Genomic DNA, 14,728 nt, shown 5'->3' on the forward strand with positions numbered 1-14,728 from the left:
AAACTAGTCTGAATTTGTAGTTTTTATTAACGTAAATATACATGTCACAGATGTTAATGATAAACATTTAATACAAATATTCGTATCTACAATATAAAAATAAAAGTAGCGCAGGAAGAATCGGTTGTTTTTAAAGTGCAAATTATATTCATGCATTGGATTAACCGCTATTAAAATCGTTAAAATTTGCAATAATGGAAGTATATTAAAGTTTCAAATTCAAAATTATTTAGTACGTATTGTTAACTGTGTCATTGGGTTGATGCTTTAAAGGACTACGTGACACCGAATATATTCTCGAAGATAAGACAGATATACATACTAGTGTTAAAAGCTCATCTATAACTTACGAGCGAAGGTATCCACTCGTCACCCTTCTACTTTAACGCGCTTTTACATGACAGGACTCTATCGTAACGTGTAAAACATTATTTGATGATTGCAAAGATATAAATAATTACTAACTCACGCTGTATACTGTGAATACGGATTTTATCGAAATAGCAGTGGCGCGATGATTTTACTTTTTGCAACTAGAGGAACATCCTTGTCTATAGCTGCCACGATCGAGTTCATCGAATAATTACTGGATTTTATATAACCCAAGGTATGTACCCAACTTTAATGAATTATATCTTTAAAATTATTTAACGTTCTATACAATTTAACATATACTGTATCGATTTGCAGAAGTGCGTTAAACTCGGAAAGGGGGCAAGTTGAATCCCTCCCTTATCGAGGAACCATAAAATGCAGAAACACATTTAATTATTTAAATAAACATTTCATTATTTCGTTAAAATTTTCCCATACACGCCGATCGTTTATCGTTGTTGCATTAATCGGCGCCACTGGTACTTTTTCGTTCCGCTAAATGCGTTAATAAGTGTTTTTTTAAATCGGGCATATTTTTCGGGGTGGCGGGACATTTGTGACATTTCAACGGAGTATTTAAATACTCGGCGCTGTCCTCGGATTTCAGCTTCTTAAGCTCGCCCTTCTCGCGCAATTGATTACAGATATCTGCAAGCGGTAAAAGGTAAAGTGCTTCTCATGGAAAACGTGTATAGAATATTTTGACGGCGAAGAATTGGACTTGGGGTTAGTTTTTAGATAGTAACAATGGTAGTGTTCCATTTAACGATTAAATTAACAGTTAGTCTTTAATACGTTTAATTGTTTAAGAATATATTCATGTAATATATTCGTCGATGTCATTTGAGCGTCACTCGAGTAAAAATGTATTTACCTTTCCCTGCTAAATGGCGCGTTCGAGTAATCTGACACTCGAAAATAACCTATAACTTTATTACGTGTTCCGATATTCAAGATAAAGTTTTAGCAATACAATTTATAACATTTACATTTTCTAGATACATCAACCATTTCAACTAAAACATTAGACGAATTCAAATGGATACGTATTACGATAGCATTCAATTTAAACCGCGAGTGATTTACGATTCAATAATCGATTAGTGTCAGTCGCATCGCGCAATCGATTAACTAGTTGAATTCATCCCATCAACCCCTCGCGGCAGTATATTTCGTGGCTGCGTTAAGTGTTTTAAAAGTGGAATTTGTGCTGTTTAATATAACTACAGAAGGGAATATTACCTGCAGAGTGCAAGAAGAAGGGAGTCGTGAACGAATTCCAATGATACTTCGTTTTCAAACAGGGGCTGTTGAAGTCTGTACTGATCACATGTAAGTGTAACCGTTGCATGCTCGGCACAGCGTGATATCCAATACTAGAAAAAATAAGTTAAACATATCGATTTATTTAGATTTTGTGTTGTAACAATCAAAATTTCAATGCAGCCAGAATTATATATGTACATACAAAAATTCTGACTCTTTGTGCTCCTTGGTTAGATCATCCGCTACTTTTGCCATGTGTAGCAATAAATCCTCATTCTCCCTTTTAACATGCCATAGCGAAGGTATATTTACTTTTGGTAGGACTAGGAAATGGAATTGGGCTTTTGGATATTTATCTTTGATGACAACCACTTTGTCATCCTCTTTCACTTTTAGATCAGGATCCTCCATAGAAACGAGCAACCCGGTTGCCCAGTGATGTTTCTTTGGAGTAGTTGCATCGGTTGACGTTAACTTTGGTTTACGTTTCATAGTTACCACTCTTTTAGTTTGTTATTAAGCAAGATGCAATGTTTGCCGTAGTATTAATATCTCATTTATTAACTGAACGTAAATAATAGAGATATCACTACCTATGCAAGAGACTTACTTGACACTCTATGAACCTTGTACTAGTCAAAGTTATAGTATAAACATTTTTGAGGTTATGTTAGCTATATGAATTTTATTGCTGAACAAGAAACGCAAATAAGTTTAGGAAGATTGCTTAATTTATACTCGTACTATGTACGGATTAGATTACTATCGCACATTTTCGGCGGTCTCCATTGCGTTTGCACTTGTTTAATTCTGTTTAATTTCGAAATAGTGGACCGTGAAATTTACTCGGATTGACGTTTACGTATGGATCAGCTGTTTTTTGAGTCGCATAGTACGCGTGCGCGCGTACCAAGCGTAAATATAAATTTCCAAAGGAATTTTCGCATCAAGTTCATGCAGTACATTTAAACGCAAGCGTGATACAGAGTTGCGAGGAAAAGTACGCGTAGAATCGCCGGGAAAATAAACCAACACCTTAGCGAATAACTTTAGATTTATTTATTTACTCAAATGGAAGGCAATCGATAAATTTGCAACAAATAAAAATAAATAACACTCTCTCTAGCAATAATTACGTGATCGTTACTTAAACGTACATATCATTACAATAAATTCATAGATACTTAACAAAACTTATACCATTTCTTTCTTCGCATGCTCATACAAAATATGTTCGTGTGATTGTATGTGTGTGTTCGCGGACGCGCGAGCGCGCGTGTTCGCGATCTTTCTCTTATTTTTTTTCATTTTTTTCCTTTTTAAACTTTTAATCGTTATCGGCGCAACCGCACGCAGAACGTTTATACACGGTACATCTCGCAAAACTCTATACACGGACGACAAACTCCACGTCCCGATGCAAAAATTTTATCTAATCGTTCAGCTCTCTCTTCTTGGTTTGTTTTCCTTCTTTTTCTTTTTCTCTTTTACCTCGTTCTTTACACTTAAATCGCGCGCAACCCTTCGACACGACTCTCACACACGCTCAGATTATACAAACAAAAGATACTCTTACGCGTCTCAAGACACAGACTACCAGATTCGCACAGCCTGACAAATCGATCAATCGATCATCGACAGATTTCATGATTCGAAGAAAGTGAAATTAATCGCGGGATCGCAATGACAAGCAACGACATTTGCTGCGACGCGTTCAAAGAGAAACGAAAAGAAAATTGAGGAGATCGTGCGTCCGATCTGTTGCTCGATGGCCGACGATTTGCGGCGAAATTAATCGTCCGTTCAAGGCCACGTTCAATCCCCACCACGTTCATTCGTTGGATCGCTCCACCTATCGTTTTTTTTCGCGCGAATCCACACAGCCAGACGCCATCTGTCTCTCGAACAGAGTGGCTAGCCGGCATAGCGCAAAAACAGGGGTGGGAGTAGCGACCTTGAACGGCCAATTAACTTTGCCACGACCAAAGTCGGTGCTGTCCCTCTCTACACGGCGTATTGCATTCGCCTCGATTGAACGTTCGTGTATATAATAAAGGGTGCGGATAAATCTAACGCAAAGCTTCGCGGACAGCACCGCTTTGGGGCAGTTTCCTAAATAATTTCCTAAGTAAGGAAATCGGCCGCACTCTCCTCTCGACTCTAGCTCACGTATGATACAATTATTACTTTACAACACGCTAGAAAACTCTTATTGTCATGGCAACGGGTGGTACGTTTCGTATGACGAAGCGATACGCGGTGGCAAGGGTATTTTTTGGCACGATTCTCAACCCCGATCACGCACCATGTTCCATTCCTTCTCTTCCAGCGCGAGAACGCAGCGCGCTCTCTCTCTCAATCTCTCTCTTTATCTCTTCCTTTACCTATCGCGCGATTAGAGGATTTAAATGCAGAGTTAGTAGCGTGGTTACGAAGCGACTTGTATAATCGGATCGAACGGGCGAATCGAAGGGAACCGGTTTCGATCTAAATGCACGGGTTTCGAATGGACCTCGACCAACGGGTGCGAGAGGGTGAATTTCGAATACACTAGTCCTACTCAGACCTCCTCGAAAGCGATACGCAGCGTCCAGTAATGCTCGAGACAATCTACGATGGTCCAAAACCTTCAGGTTTTCGACTTGCTTTCGATTATTCCGTTTACTGGATATCCCGCGTACCGCCTAATTGTTCGTGAAGTTTGTAGAGAGAAAAAGTTAAAAGAGTTTAAGTTACCGCGTTAACCGAGGGTTCCATCGTGGTTAGCGTTTAGCGGGATAGTAGTCGAAAATGGAGGACACGTCGCGTCTGGTTCCCCGACTGTTTCTAGCTTCGGAACATGGTGTCTCGAGGTCCACGGGATGTTTCTCTGTTTGCGCGTGAACGTTTGGAATGTTGCATTCTTTTGCTGCTTCTGCATTTGTGCGATATGGGGTGAACGATGATGGTACGACTTCGCTTGCCACAGTGCCACATACGATCGCGAAAACAAGGGATCACGCCTAATCTACACGAATCGACGAACCAACCCCCTGCACGGTCGATCGAGGAGAACGAAACGTTCCCTCGTGTCGAGGGTGCAAGGGGATGCTTACGCGATTCAACCGCGGCGTCTCGAGGACAATCGATAGCTCTAATTAGGGTTTCGTTTAGCACCATCGCTGATCACGTACGCTGATACCGTTTCCACGCACTCGCATACATTTTCACGCACTATCCACGCACGGAAACGCTTCTCGCATTCACGACTTTCTCTCCTTATTACCGACTTAGGCAGTGCGATCCTTTATCGTAACGTCGACGTACGAAGCCACTTGGTTCTGCGAAGGACGTCTCAGAAATCTATGACGTCTCTGGTCTCTTTTACGAGGATTCGGTAATGTTCGATTTATGCAGCTACAGCGGTTTATTCGCGGTATCAGAGGGTCTTAGCACTTGCCGGGGATAATAAAAATAAAATTCGACATTAATAAAAATATACACTTTATAGTAAACGAAAACACCTTTTTTGTCACCGAATAATGCATAAAAGGCGAAAATAAATTATAAAAATTGCTTAGGACGCATAATAATGGAATAAACTATGGTAACACGCAAAAAGTAATAGTAATCATTTGTCAGAATAAATTTTATGATCCTCGAACGTACGTTTAGAAGCGGGGGAGAGGGTCTGTCGGAATTCTGAGACGAATCCTTCGACTTTTGCTCGAACGGATGTACAAAATCGTACGCGTAGCTTGGATCTCTTGCTCGTGCGAGTTTGAAAACATGGAATGTCACAAAAAAACAACAAAAAAGATTCGTTAGAGGGGAATAAAAAGAAATGGGAGAACCGCACGTTAGCCTGACATCGGTACACCATAGTCCGCACCCATTCCGAAAATTTCTATGCGATTACTGGTGATTAAAGTAATGTAGTGTGTAACCTCTAACATCACATGCTCTTGCTTAGAAAATTATATAGATGTGCGGGAAAGCCGTCGACATTGCTCCACGTTTGTTCTTCCTTCCTGTTCTTCGCATATATTTTCTCTCATATTTTTATTTTTTTTTTTTTTTTCATCATTTTCTCGCCTTTTATAGACCGTACCTTGGCTTTCGAACGCAGCGTGTATTACTGTATTTTACATATGTGCATATGTATATGTACGTATACATATATACATACATACGTAACCTTTACGATCGTTACATTTATATTAGATTCCCGTAAATGTAATAATTATCCGATTATATTATTACGATTGAATATGGTTGATTTTTTTTTTTTTTTTTACTTGGAGGGAGCAGGAGGGAGGGGTGGCTGGGTGGGTGTAGGGGGGCAGCATACGAGAAAAACATATACGCAGCTTTCCCGGTATTTCCTGTTTAACACACACGCTATTCGCAGTTATTAAAACTCAAGCAACACACGACTGTAGACTGGATAGTAAAAACTAGCTAAAAACGCTCGCAAGGAGATTTCTTTGGAGAATTTTGAAGACATCGTCGTTGTCGTCTTGTTTTCCGGGTAGCGGGACGACCACGTTGGTCTCAGCGACTCGTCCTCGCGATCGATCCTCGCGGACCGGAAGCGTGATCCTTCCGTTGCGTGTATTGGTTCCGTCTATCGATCGAGTCGGACCGAAGACAATTTTAATGCTCTATAAAAACCCCTTAGAAACGTTTGCTACGCGGTCTCGCGATTCGTTCTCTCGTCTTTGCCGTCTTCGCGGTCCGGCAATCCGGTCGCGATCTTTTGTATCGTCCTCGGACGCGGTTTCGAATTACTCACCTATAAATTCTCGCCCGTGAAAATTGTACAGCTATTTTTAACTCCTAATTCGTACGATAGTCCTCCGGTTCCGTTCGTCCAAGCAGCGCGAAAGCTTTTTTTCGCGCTTAAGTACGTTCGGCGTCCACGCGAGGCACCGTTGGAATCCGCCACCGCGAAACGTATCCACGGCCCAAGTGCATCGTGCCGCGAAACGATTCGCTAAAATGCACCAAACAGTCACAGACTAATTCACACAACACGCGTAGCACTTCAGTGGCTCAGCCGTGGTCGGGTCGTTGGTCTCTGTGTATCGAAAGCTCCCTCGTTCCCCGTTGGACAGTTAAGTACACAAGGCCGAGCTCCAGGGTTGGATCTCGGGCTAGGTCGCGAAGTCGACCTTGTCCCAGGTCAACGAGAGATCGGAGGACATCTTGAAGTCGGAGTCCTCCATGTTGAAGAGATCGAACGGGTCTTGGCTGCTGGCCAGAAGAGGATCGTAAATGTCCGTTCCTGATGTCAAACTCATGGACGGTGTCGGCTGATGATTCGACATCGTCGTGGAAGCGGTTGGCGGCGACTGCGGCATCAGAGAGTCCAACCAGTCCGAGTCGTCCATGTCCATGGGCATGTCTCCTATGTCCATCAGCTCCTGAGGGGCTTCCATCTTCACGCCTAGATCGCAATCCAGTTGCCCGAAGTCCATGGTGTCCAGGGTCTCCAGATCCAAGCCCAGTTCCTTCAGAGAAAAAATAGAATCTATACTATTCTGTACCCTCTCCATTTTTGTCTTCTTCAAACCTTCGATCTCCTGGTTTATTCTCACGGCTCGAACTACGTCCGATAATCCTGCATCTACTTGCATGTACGCACAAATTAAATTTAGTTCCGATTGGAACCCAACTCACCTTGAGGTCCAAGTTAGCGTTGTCCGACGAGGTGACTTCTTGCGGCGGTTGAGGATCGGGCGAGGATTGCTGGCCCGACTGCGGACTGAGGAGCATCGCCGTGTCCAGCTCTGCCTCCGAGGTCAGCAGGTCCGTGCCAAACGACGACATCTCCTCTTGCTGCTGCAACTGTTGCAACGCGGAGGGTAACTGAATGGAGAACGTCGCCAAAGGCAATGGAGGCGGCGGCGGCGGCGGTGCCGGTGCCGGTGAACTCACGCAATCGCTTTGTGAAACTTCCATCGCTATCGGACTGATCGGACTGATCGGACTAGCCGCGGTGAACACCAACGAGTGAGTCTGGCTGTCCGCCGGCGCGGTGAACACCAGGTTCTGCTGGAGCTGTCTGTTAGGGGTCGTGGGGGTGGCTGGATCCTGTGCGGCGCTCGGAGGTAGCTCGCCATTCTTTATCAGGATCTCCAACACGTCGTCCACGACTTGACTCTTGATGTGGTTCTTCTGAACCGGCTCCATTTTCACCTGGACGTACAGAAACAGTTCGATAATGTAACAAACGCATATCAGTGTATATGTCTTAATCGAGGAACGTTGTCGAGAGAAGGAAACGTTATCTTTGGTGTTGACGATAGAATACTTAGGTCCTCCGGTCGGTGACTCTTTTGTTCATGATACGTAGATAGGAATCAAGAGGGTTCGACTTCGACAGCAGGGAGTTATCCTGCATCGAACTTTGGTCGAGAGAAGTCGCTTATGTCTTTTATGTACTTTGTGTCAAATAGTTTATCGTGATATTAAATAATGTAATTTATATCGTTAACTGACCTGACATCCTCGCAATAAGGAATAGGATTCTGGTACTCGAGATCTTCCATCGTACGCTTCCAATTAAAAATATACTCACTTTGAGGAGTTTCGCGGCTTCGTCGTACTGAGGGGGCGGTGGCTTGCCCTCCTCGGACGCGGCCGTCTGTTGCTGATGGTGCTGTTGGTGTTGGTGTTGCTGTTGCTGGGCCTGCGCCTGCGCCACCAGAGCGCCGAGCAACGAACCGTTCAGCTTCGCGGGCTTGGCCAGGTTCAGAACGATCGCCGTGGGTATCTGAACGGTGGCGCTGTTCTTGGCTTGATTCTTCTTGTTGTTGATCGCCGTCAGAGTCGAGGAATCGAGAATAGCGGTAGCGTTGTTCGGCTGCGCCTGCAGGAACGCAGCGAGGCTGGCCTTCGCGTTCAGCTGCTGGAACGCGGCGTGCTGTTGCTGCGTCTGCTGCTGTGACTGTTGCTGGCTCTGCTGCTGCTGCTGCTGCTGCTGGTGCTGCTGCTGTTGCTGTTGCAAGTGTTGCAGCTGTTGCAGGTGCAGCGCCAGCTGCTGTTGCTGCATCTTGTTCTGTATGTGTTGCTGGAGCACTAGTTTCTCCGCGTGAACAGTGGTCGGCTGAGTCTGGCGGATCTGCTGCAGCTGTTGCTGGGACTTGTACAGCTCGCGCTGCAGCTCCTCTATCCGTTTTCTTTGCTCTTTGATGATGTCGTCCCCTGAAACGCAGGGTTTCGTTGTTTTCTTAAATGCTTCGAGATTAATACAGGTACTGATATAGATATAATCAATGTTTGCAGGACGAAACATTGGGAGTTGTTCGGGACTGAGACGAAGATACCTGGCGGGCTCGATGGATCGTCGTGTTCGCTGCCATGGGGTGAATCCATTCGCGGACTGTTGGGTTCGTCCTTAATGGCGGAGCCCGGGCTCTTGGCATGCGAGCTCGACTCGTCGGATGTCACCGGCCCCGGAGTGTCCATCAATATGTGGCCCATGTGCGTCACGTGCGGTCCATTCGAGCTAGACATCGAGTTCCCGCTAGACAACTCCGTGAACGGCTTTAATCTCTCGATCAGCTGTGGCTTGGAGCCAGACACCGGTAAGTTTCGACGTTTCAGTTCCACTTTAAGATCGCTTACTGAAATGGCAACGTTTATCCACGGTCAATCGCTGACATTGTTAAAGCGTTTTCGTTCCTATCGTGTCGTCGATCTTTGCTTGGTAATTAACCACCCTTGCATTGTAACATCGTATTGCAAACTCGATAGAAATAGGTGGTATTCGTAATAAAACAAACTATATTCTGAATTTTGGACGACGAAGACACGAATTTGTTTCGCGATAGAGAAATTTAGTGCCTGACTATGACACACGCGCACGGTTGTTTAAACTGCAAGATAAATGGTTAATTTTTGTCTACGAGCAGTTCGAAACTGTACTTTGGAAGTGTACCTTTCATCTCCTCCAGCTTGCCCAAAGGCCTCAACGGAGGCTGCTCCGAGGGGTTGTTCGAGGAATTCGAGGGTGCAGGGCTCGGCGCGTTTGCGCTGCTTCCGCTGATACTTCCGGCGTCGCTAGCGGCACTGCTGGTAAGCGACAATGGCTTCTGTGCCGCTGGGAGGATGATCTGAGGATACTGTTCAAATCACGAACGCGTTAATTGTGCGCAACAAACCTCGTAGCTCGATTTTGAACTTGGACGATTAATTCTAAAGGTAGTTTGTTAGAAATAGGAGCTCGTAAATGGCAGCAAGCAGTGATCTTTCTAAATAAAAGAACAAATTTAGGTAGATCTAGGTTCTTTCTTTCTTTCTTTTATTACGTTATAGACCTTTTAAAATAAGTTTTACTAAAATATTTCTCCAGCAAGGCCTCTTATTACCAACTGCTAATGTTAATAATCGACATTAAATCCGCAAGAGCAAAACAATCGCAGTTTTTTACATTTAGTCGTAACACCGTAATCGCTATGCAAATTGTCGGGAGAAAGTAACTCGTTAACGAGACACGTCCGGCAAGAGATTCGCTCGGTTCGGTCGAGTGTTGCTAACGACCGCGGAAAGTGGAGTCGATATTAATATTTCTATTTGCCTAACGGTTACTTTCCTCGACTGGAATCGAAGTACGTCGTACCTTGTGCTGCCATTCGAGCTGCCACTGAAGGAAGAGCTGCTGCTGTTGGAGGAGCAGCTCGTAGCTGGTCTCGCCGGGCGGTGCCGAGCCGAGACCGGAAGTCGTCGACGATACCGACGTCTTCTGCGCGTTTGGCGGGCCCTGGCGACAGACATTGTCCGGTATTAATCATTGTTAGCGACCACAGAGAGGCTTGGCGTTCCTTGATCCGGGTCTGCCATCGGCGGTGACCAATACTAATCGGTACCCAAGGATTTACAGTTCTAGGCGCGATCCTATGCGTAGATTACGCGGATCGGTAGGGAAATTTTGCGTCACGTTACCTAGGAAGATTTCTTCCAACGTAAACTAGAGTAAGTGTTCGTATAATTGGGAACATTGAGAACATACAAAACTTTTAAAAGGATTAAGTTCTGTTGAACGTCGTGGATACACTGTTCGAATCGCGTTGAGACTATGTAAATTCTACAGTTAGTTGGTATACTGAAGGAGCGTTTTCCTAGATCCTCAATTTTTACTTAAAATTACATATCGGAGGAGTCCTGATCGGTGTAGGATATTTTAAATAGCAAACAAATAAAAGTTCCCTAAGTTTCGATGGTTCCACGGAGGTGAAAAGTTTGGTTGGCGCGAGGTTCGGAGGCAAAAACTAAGGCAGAAATCGAGTTAGCGGGTAGAGAACGGTGGACGTAGGAGAGGCAGCGGCGCGAGTGATAAATGATACATCAAGATGTTTTCTGCGCCCTCATTTGCACGCCCATTCCCGGCTCGCTTTCACGCCGGCCACGCCATATCCCGAATGTTTCGGGAGCGTGGCCTGGGCCCTGGCACCTATCCCGGGCTTTGCCTCCCCCTGGACCCCCGTTCGATCCGCTCCGCCGTCGCTCCCTGACTTCCACGCTCTTAGGTGCAATTAGCGCTCGAATTACTCAGAGCTAACGAGGTGGGCCCCGGGCCCTTCGAGAGATCGCGAGAGTTAATCACCCGATACGATCTCCTTCCGAGGCTTCTCTCTCCCTTCGACGAGGATCGTGGCCGAGCGAGAGGCCGCTTCTTCGCGGGCTACCGGGGCCAGAGATTTACCGACCGTCCGTGCCCGTTTTTACTTTGCTTTTACTTCTTCTGCGATTCCTCTTTCTCCGCCACGGCCTTATTCTCTCCCCCTTTCTCCCCTTCAGCCCTTCTCGTGCTCTTTCTTTTCGCCGCTTTGTCTTTTTACCGTCGAGGCGAGCTCCTTGCCTCTTCGTCTACCCTCGTTCACGCCTAAACCTTATTTTTTCTCAAAGAAATTTCGGATATCGAACGATTTCGGAAATTCGTTACGTGGGAGGACGACTGGGAGCGTCCACCGTTAAAACGGGACGCGTAGCTTACCTTGTACTCGTGAAACTTGATGGTGCGCGTTTTGGGTTGGCTCTTGGTCTTGGACTTCTTCCTGTTCTTATCCTTGCCCGGCGCGTCGCTCCTCTGACACGTGGACGCGGCTATCGGGCTGGGTTGCGGTCTCGGGGTGATGGCGGCCGGCGGTGGTGCCGGGGGCGACGCTATCGAGATATTGGAAAGGGGACTCAGGCTGGACGTCGTCGAACCCAAGGACATCGGACTCGGCGCCGGCGCCAGTGGAAGGAGGGTCGTCGATGGACCGTTCGTCTGACTCGCCTGTTAACAGAGATCGTTGCTTTTTTCACCACGGAATCCTCGATTAATCGGCCCACATCGCCGGTCACCAATTTATGACCGGCACTTAACGTCCAACGTAAATCTATTTTTGCGGTCAGTTCGGTAGTTTCTTTCGCGTCCGACAGCTTACAAACTTACCGTCGGCATTTCTCCGTTGTTATAATCGAACATCCTACAACTTTTGCATAATGCGTCCGATCGACAAACTATTCGCTCTACAGATTCGGTAACTTTCGTTACTAATCGTACAAACAACAGAGGAATGGTCGAAAGATCAAAGAAGGCTGTTAATTGCACATATTTTTGTCGTGATCGCGTCGATGGTTTTTCTTTTGATTAGGATATATTTACAGAGTTCTGTACCTTCGAGTATAGAATCCAGGGGATAGAAAATGTCGGCAAGGTACTCGAAGAGAATAAGTCTAGATATCTGGCTCGAGAGGACTCACCTGCGTGGAGGCATGTTGCTGACTGTGTTGAATCTGCTGCTGGGACTGCTGCTGGTGATGCTGCTGTTGCTGCTGCGAGCCAACGACGGTGTTGCAGAGCTCCGCGAACGTTTGTATCGTCGGTTCGTTCGCAGCTTGTTGGAAGACCGGCGACGTGGACGAGACGACCACGGCGCCGCCGGTCGTCGGAATACTAAGAGACACGGTAACGATTCCCGCTGAGGCAGCCGCTGTCTCCAGAACGTCCGATCGGGACTCCAGCTGCGGCGAGGGCGCACCTTCGGAACTCTGGGAGTCATCCTCGAAGGTGATGTAGTGGTCAGGGTGCTGGGGTTTCGTTACTTGGCCCTCGCAGGTGGCCTTGAAGGGAATGTGGCCCTCTGAAACGAACGATTAGGAAACATTCGAACCAAGAAACCGTCCAGCGTTGCGTGTCGTCTACATTATTTTATTACTACGTTAACACTTTGCACTAGGAGACTTTTCTTCGATCTACTACTAACTCAAGCACACTTTCTTACGAAATAGAGAGTAATAAAGTACTTTGTCTTATATAATCACTTTAAAACAATAATATCGTTGTGTTCCCTTAGAGGGAGAATTCTTTGCTGGATGTCTTGTGGTTTCAATTTTATTTTTTATTTTATTTGCAGAGGCCTGGGTTAGGCATCGATGCACGAAAGCTTACCTTTGACCGCCCTTTCGATGGGCTCCTCCGTGTGGAGTATATTCTTCTGGATGAGCTCGAGAGGCCCGGGTCGATGACTGAGCTGATCGTTGAGCTGGTCGGCTAGCCTGGCCTTCTTCAGCATGCGCTGCCTCTCGGCCAGGCTCGGGTCCACGTGACCCACATCCTCGAGGATATGCTGCCTGACCAGCTCCTCCCGGCCCGGTCTCTGCTGGATCTTCGCCTTCAACAGATCGCCGGTTTTCGCCCGCTCCAGCTGCTTCCGTTGCTCGTGGAACGCTGGCGGCGTCTTCAACGCTGAAACGGTGAGAATTCTTTTACTTCTCGATTCACGAAACTCGTTTACAATTGAATCTACTGCTCCGTCTTACGTGATAAATACGATCGACACCACCGATACTCCATAAAATACCAATTTCTACTATTTTAAACCTCGAACGTATGATTTTGATTTTATCTCAATCCGCCATAAATGTCGGAACACCGTCTTTTGCGGACTACATTATTTAAACGACGTTGAACGGAACGTACTCTCATCAAAAGTCGGCAAAGGGCGCGATCTAATAAAAGAACGCCCGAATGAAAAAGCACTTCTGAAGCTTTTAGGGTGTCCTCCGACGCATACTGCACACATCAATTTCCGGGATGATGGCCCTCAAAGGTCTCCCACCCCCGCGCGTGGCGCCATTTTGGTGTCAACGTCAAACGGCTCCTGTTCTCTCTCTGTCTATTTCCTCCGTGCATTCCACAACACCATTAAGACCCCGAATAAATGATCCCCGAATCGTTTCCTCTACGCCGCGCCACTATTTCCGGACAGAGGCGGCCGCTTCGTTGCACGGAATAAAAGGTTCAAACCACCTACGGTGCACCAGACGCGGCAACGGAAACGTGGAAACCGTCGCCTCTCACACGCCTAATAAATTCCGGCTTACTTTAATTTCGACCGAGACCACGTAACTCTCGTTTTCCACCGTCCATGTATGGTTGGCGTACATAAATGTATTTTAATTTTGCAATGCACGTAAAAAGTTCCAATCGCGAACGTGCAGATGTTAAAATTCTTTGTTAATATTTCGTTCGACGAGCCTCGTCTTGGAAGAAATTTTCCCGCGGCGAGCGGCGCACGCGATTCTAAAATTAAACGAGCGACTCGATTCAATTAGGCTTCCTTTCCAACGTCCCTTCGGCGATTTCGCTTTTGTCTCACCCACGCGCGTCTGGTTGGGCGAAACGCGTATCCGTCATTGTATCGACTGCATCGGTGAGCGCGTGTGTTTCGCGCGAGCCAGCTGTGACCCAATTGTCTAGTTTCTATCGAAACTCGCATAAATCACTGGCTCGCGATGGACGCGCGTCCACCGGTCCCCGGTTATTCCATCGGCGAACGATCATAAAAATAAACGATGCCTATATCCAGCTTGAAAAACGCGGATTTCGTACGATATATTCCTCGACGAGGCGTTCCATCGCGTCTCTCTCGTCCGTTATCCGACGCTTCTTGATATTCGAGTTTCTCGAATTCGGTGGCAATTACGGGCCTCGAAAGTGTTTCGCGTTTCATGCAAACCGGGAATACTTCGCTCCGTTTCGGTGAAAGCGAGCCGTGCAGACCGTTACGCATCGTTTTTCCATTTTCCATACACGGAAATTTCCAACGTTACC

At 46.2% G+C, this 14,728-nt stretch overlaps 2 protein-coding genes across 5 annotated transcripts in view; both read right to left on the reverse strand.

The window, feature by feature from the left end:
- Positions 1 to 7: 7 nt before the first annotated feature.
- Positions 8 to 2,528, reverse strand: Aptx (aprataxin). Its single transcript, XM_076767333.1, has 3 exons — positions 1,844 to 2,528; positions 1,618 to 1,751; positions 8 to 1,023 (listed from the first exon to the last, which is right to left on the reverse strand). Exons 1-3 carry the CDS (start codon positions 2,131 to 2,133, stop codon positions 839 to 841), a joined length of 609 nt encoding a protein of 202 aa, XP_076623448.1. The 5' UTR covers positions 2,134 to 2,528; the 3' UTR covers positions 8 to 838.
- A 149-nt stretch (positions 2,529 to 2,677) lies between these two features.
- LOC143342962 (uncharacterized) overlaps positions 2,678 to 14,728 on the reverse strand; it is a 282,929-nt gene continuing 270,878 nt past the window's right edge. For 3 of the 4 annotated variants that reach the window (XM_076767327.1, XM_076767329.1, XM_076767330.1), the window contains 9 exons: positions 13,064 to 13,360; positions 12,376 to 12,755; positions 11,621 to 11,905; positions 10,247 to 10,387; positions 9,566 to 9,749; positions 8,952 to 9,251; positions 8,204 to 8,829; positions 7,303 to 7,821; positions 2,678 to 7,133 (listed from right to left, as the gene is read on the reverse strand). In XM_076767327.1, coding sequence (XP_076623442.1) covers positions 6,777 to 7,133; positions 7,303 to 7,821; positions 8,204 to 8,829; positions 8,952 to 9,251; positions 9,566 to 9,749; positions 10,247 to 10,387; positions 11,621 to 11,905; positions 12,376 to 12,755; positions 13,064 to 13,360 — 3,089 coding nt within the window. In that variant the 3' untranslated portion in view covers positions 2,678 to 6,776. The remainder of the gene's footprint in view (positions 7,134 to 7,302; positions 7,822 to 8,203; positions 8,830 to 8,951; positions 9,252 to 9,565; positions 9,750 to 10,246; positions 10,388 to 11,620; positions 11,906 to 12,375; positions 12,756 to 13,063; positions 13,361 to 14,728) is intronic. The other variant, XM_076767328.1, reaches the window with a different exon arrangement.

This window comes from Colletes latitarsis, chromosome 6 (assembly GCF_051014445.1).
Source record: "Colletes latitarsis isolate SP2378_abdomen chromosome 6, iyColLati1, whole genome shotgun sequence".
Lineage (NCBI taxonomy): Eukaryota > Metazoa > Arthropoda > Insecta > Hymenoptera > Colletidae > Colletes > Colletes latitarsis.

Excerpts from the sequence above, each read along its gene's own strand:
- Aptx (XM_076767333.1), bottom strand. The coding sequence starts at position 2,133 with ATGAAACGTAAACCAAAGTTAACGTCAACCGATGCAACTACTCCAAAG. Across the intron at positions 1,752-1,843 it reads CACAAAGAGTCAGAATTTTT|TATTGGATATCACGCTGTGC; the intron begins GTATGTACATAT and ends TATTTTTTCTAG. Across the intron at positions 1,024-1,617 it reads CTTCTTCTTGCACTCTGCAG|ATATCTGTAATCAATTGCGC; the intron begins GTAATATTCCCT and ends TACCGCTTGCAG.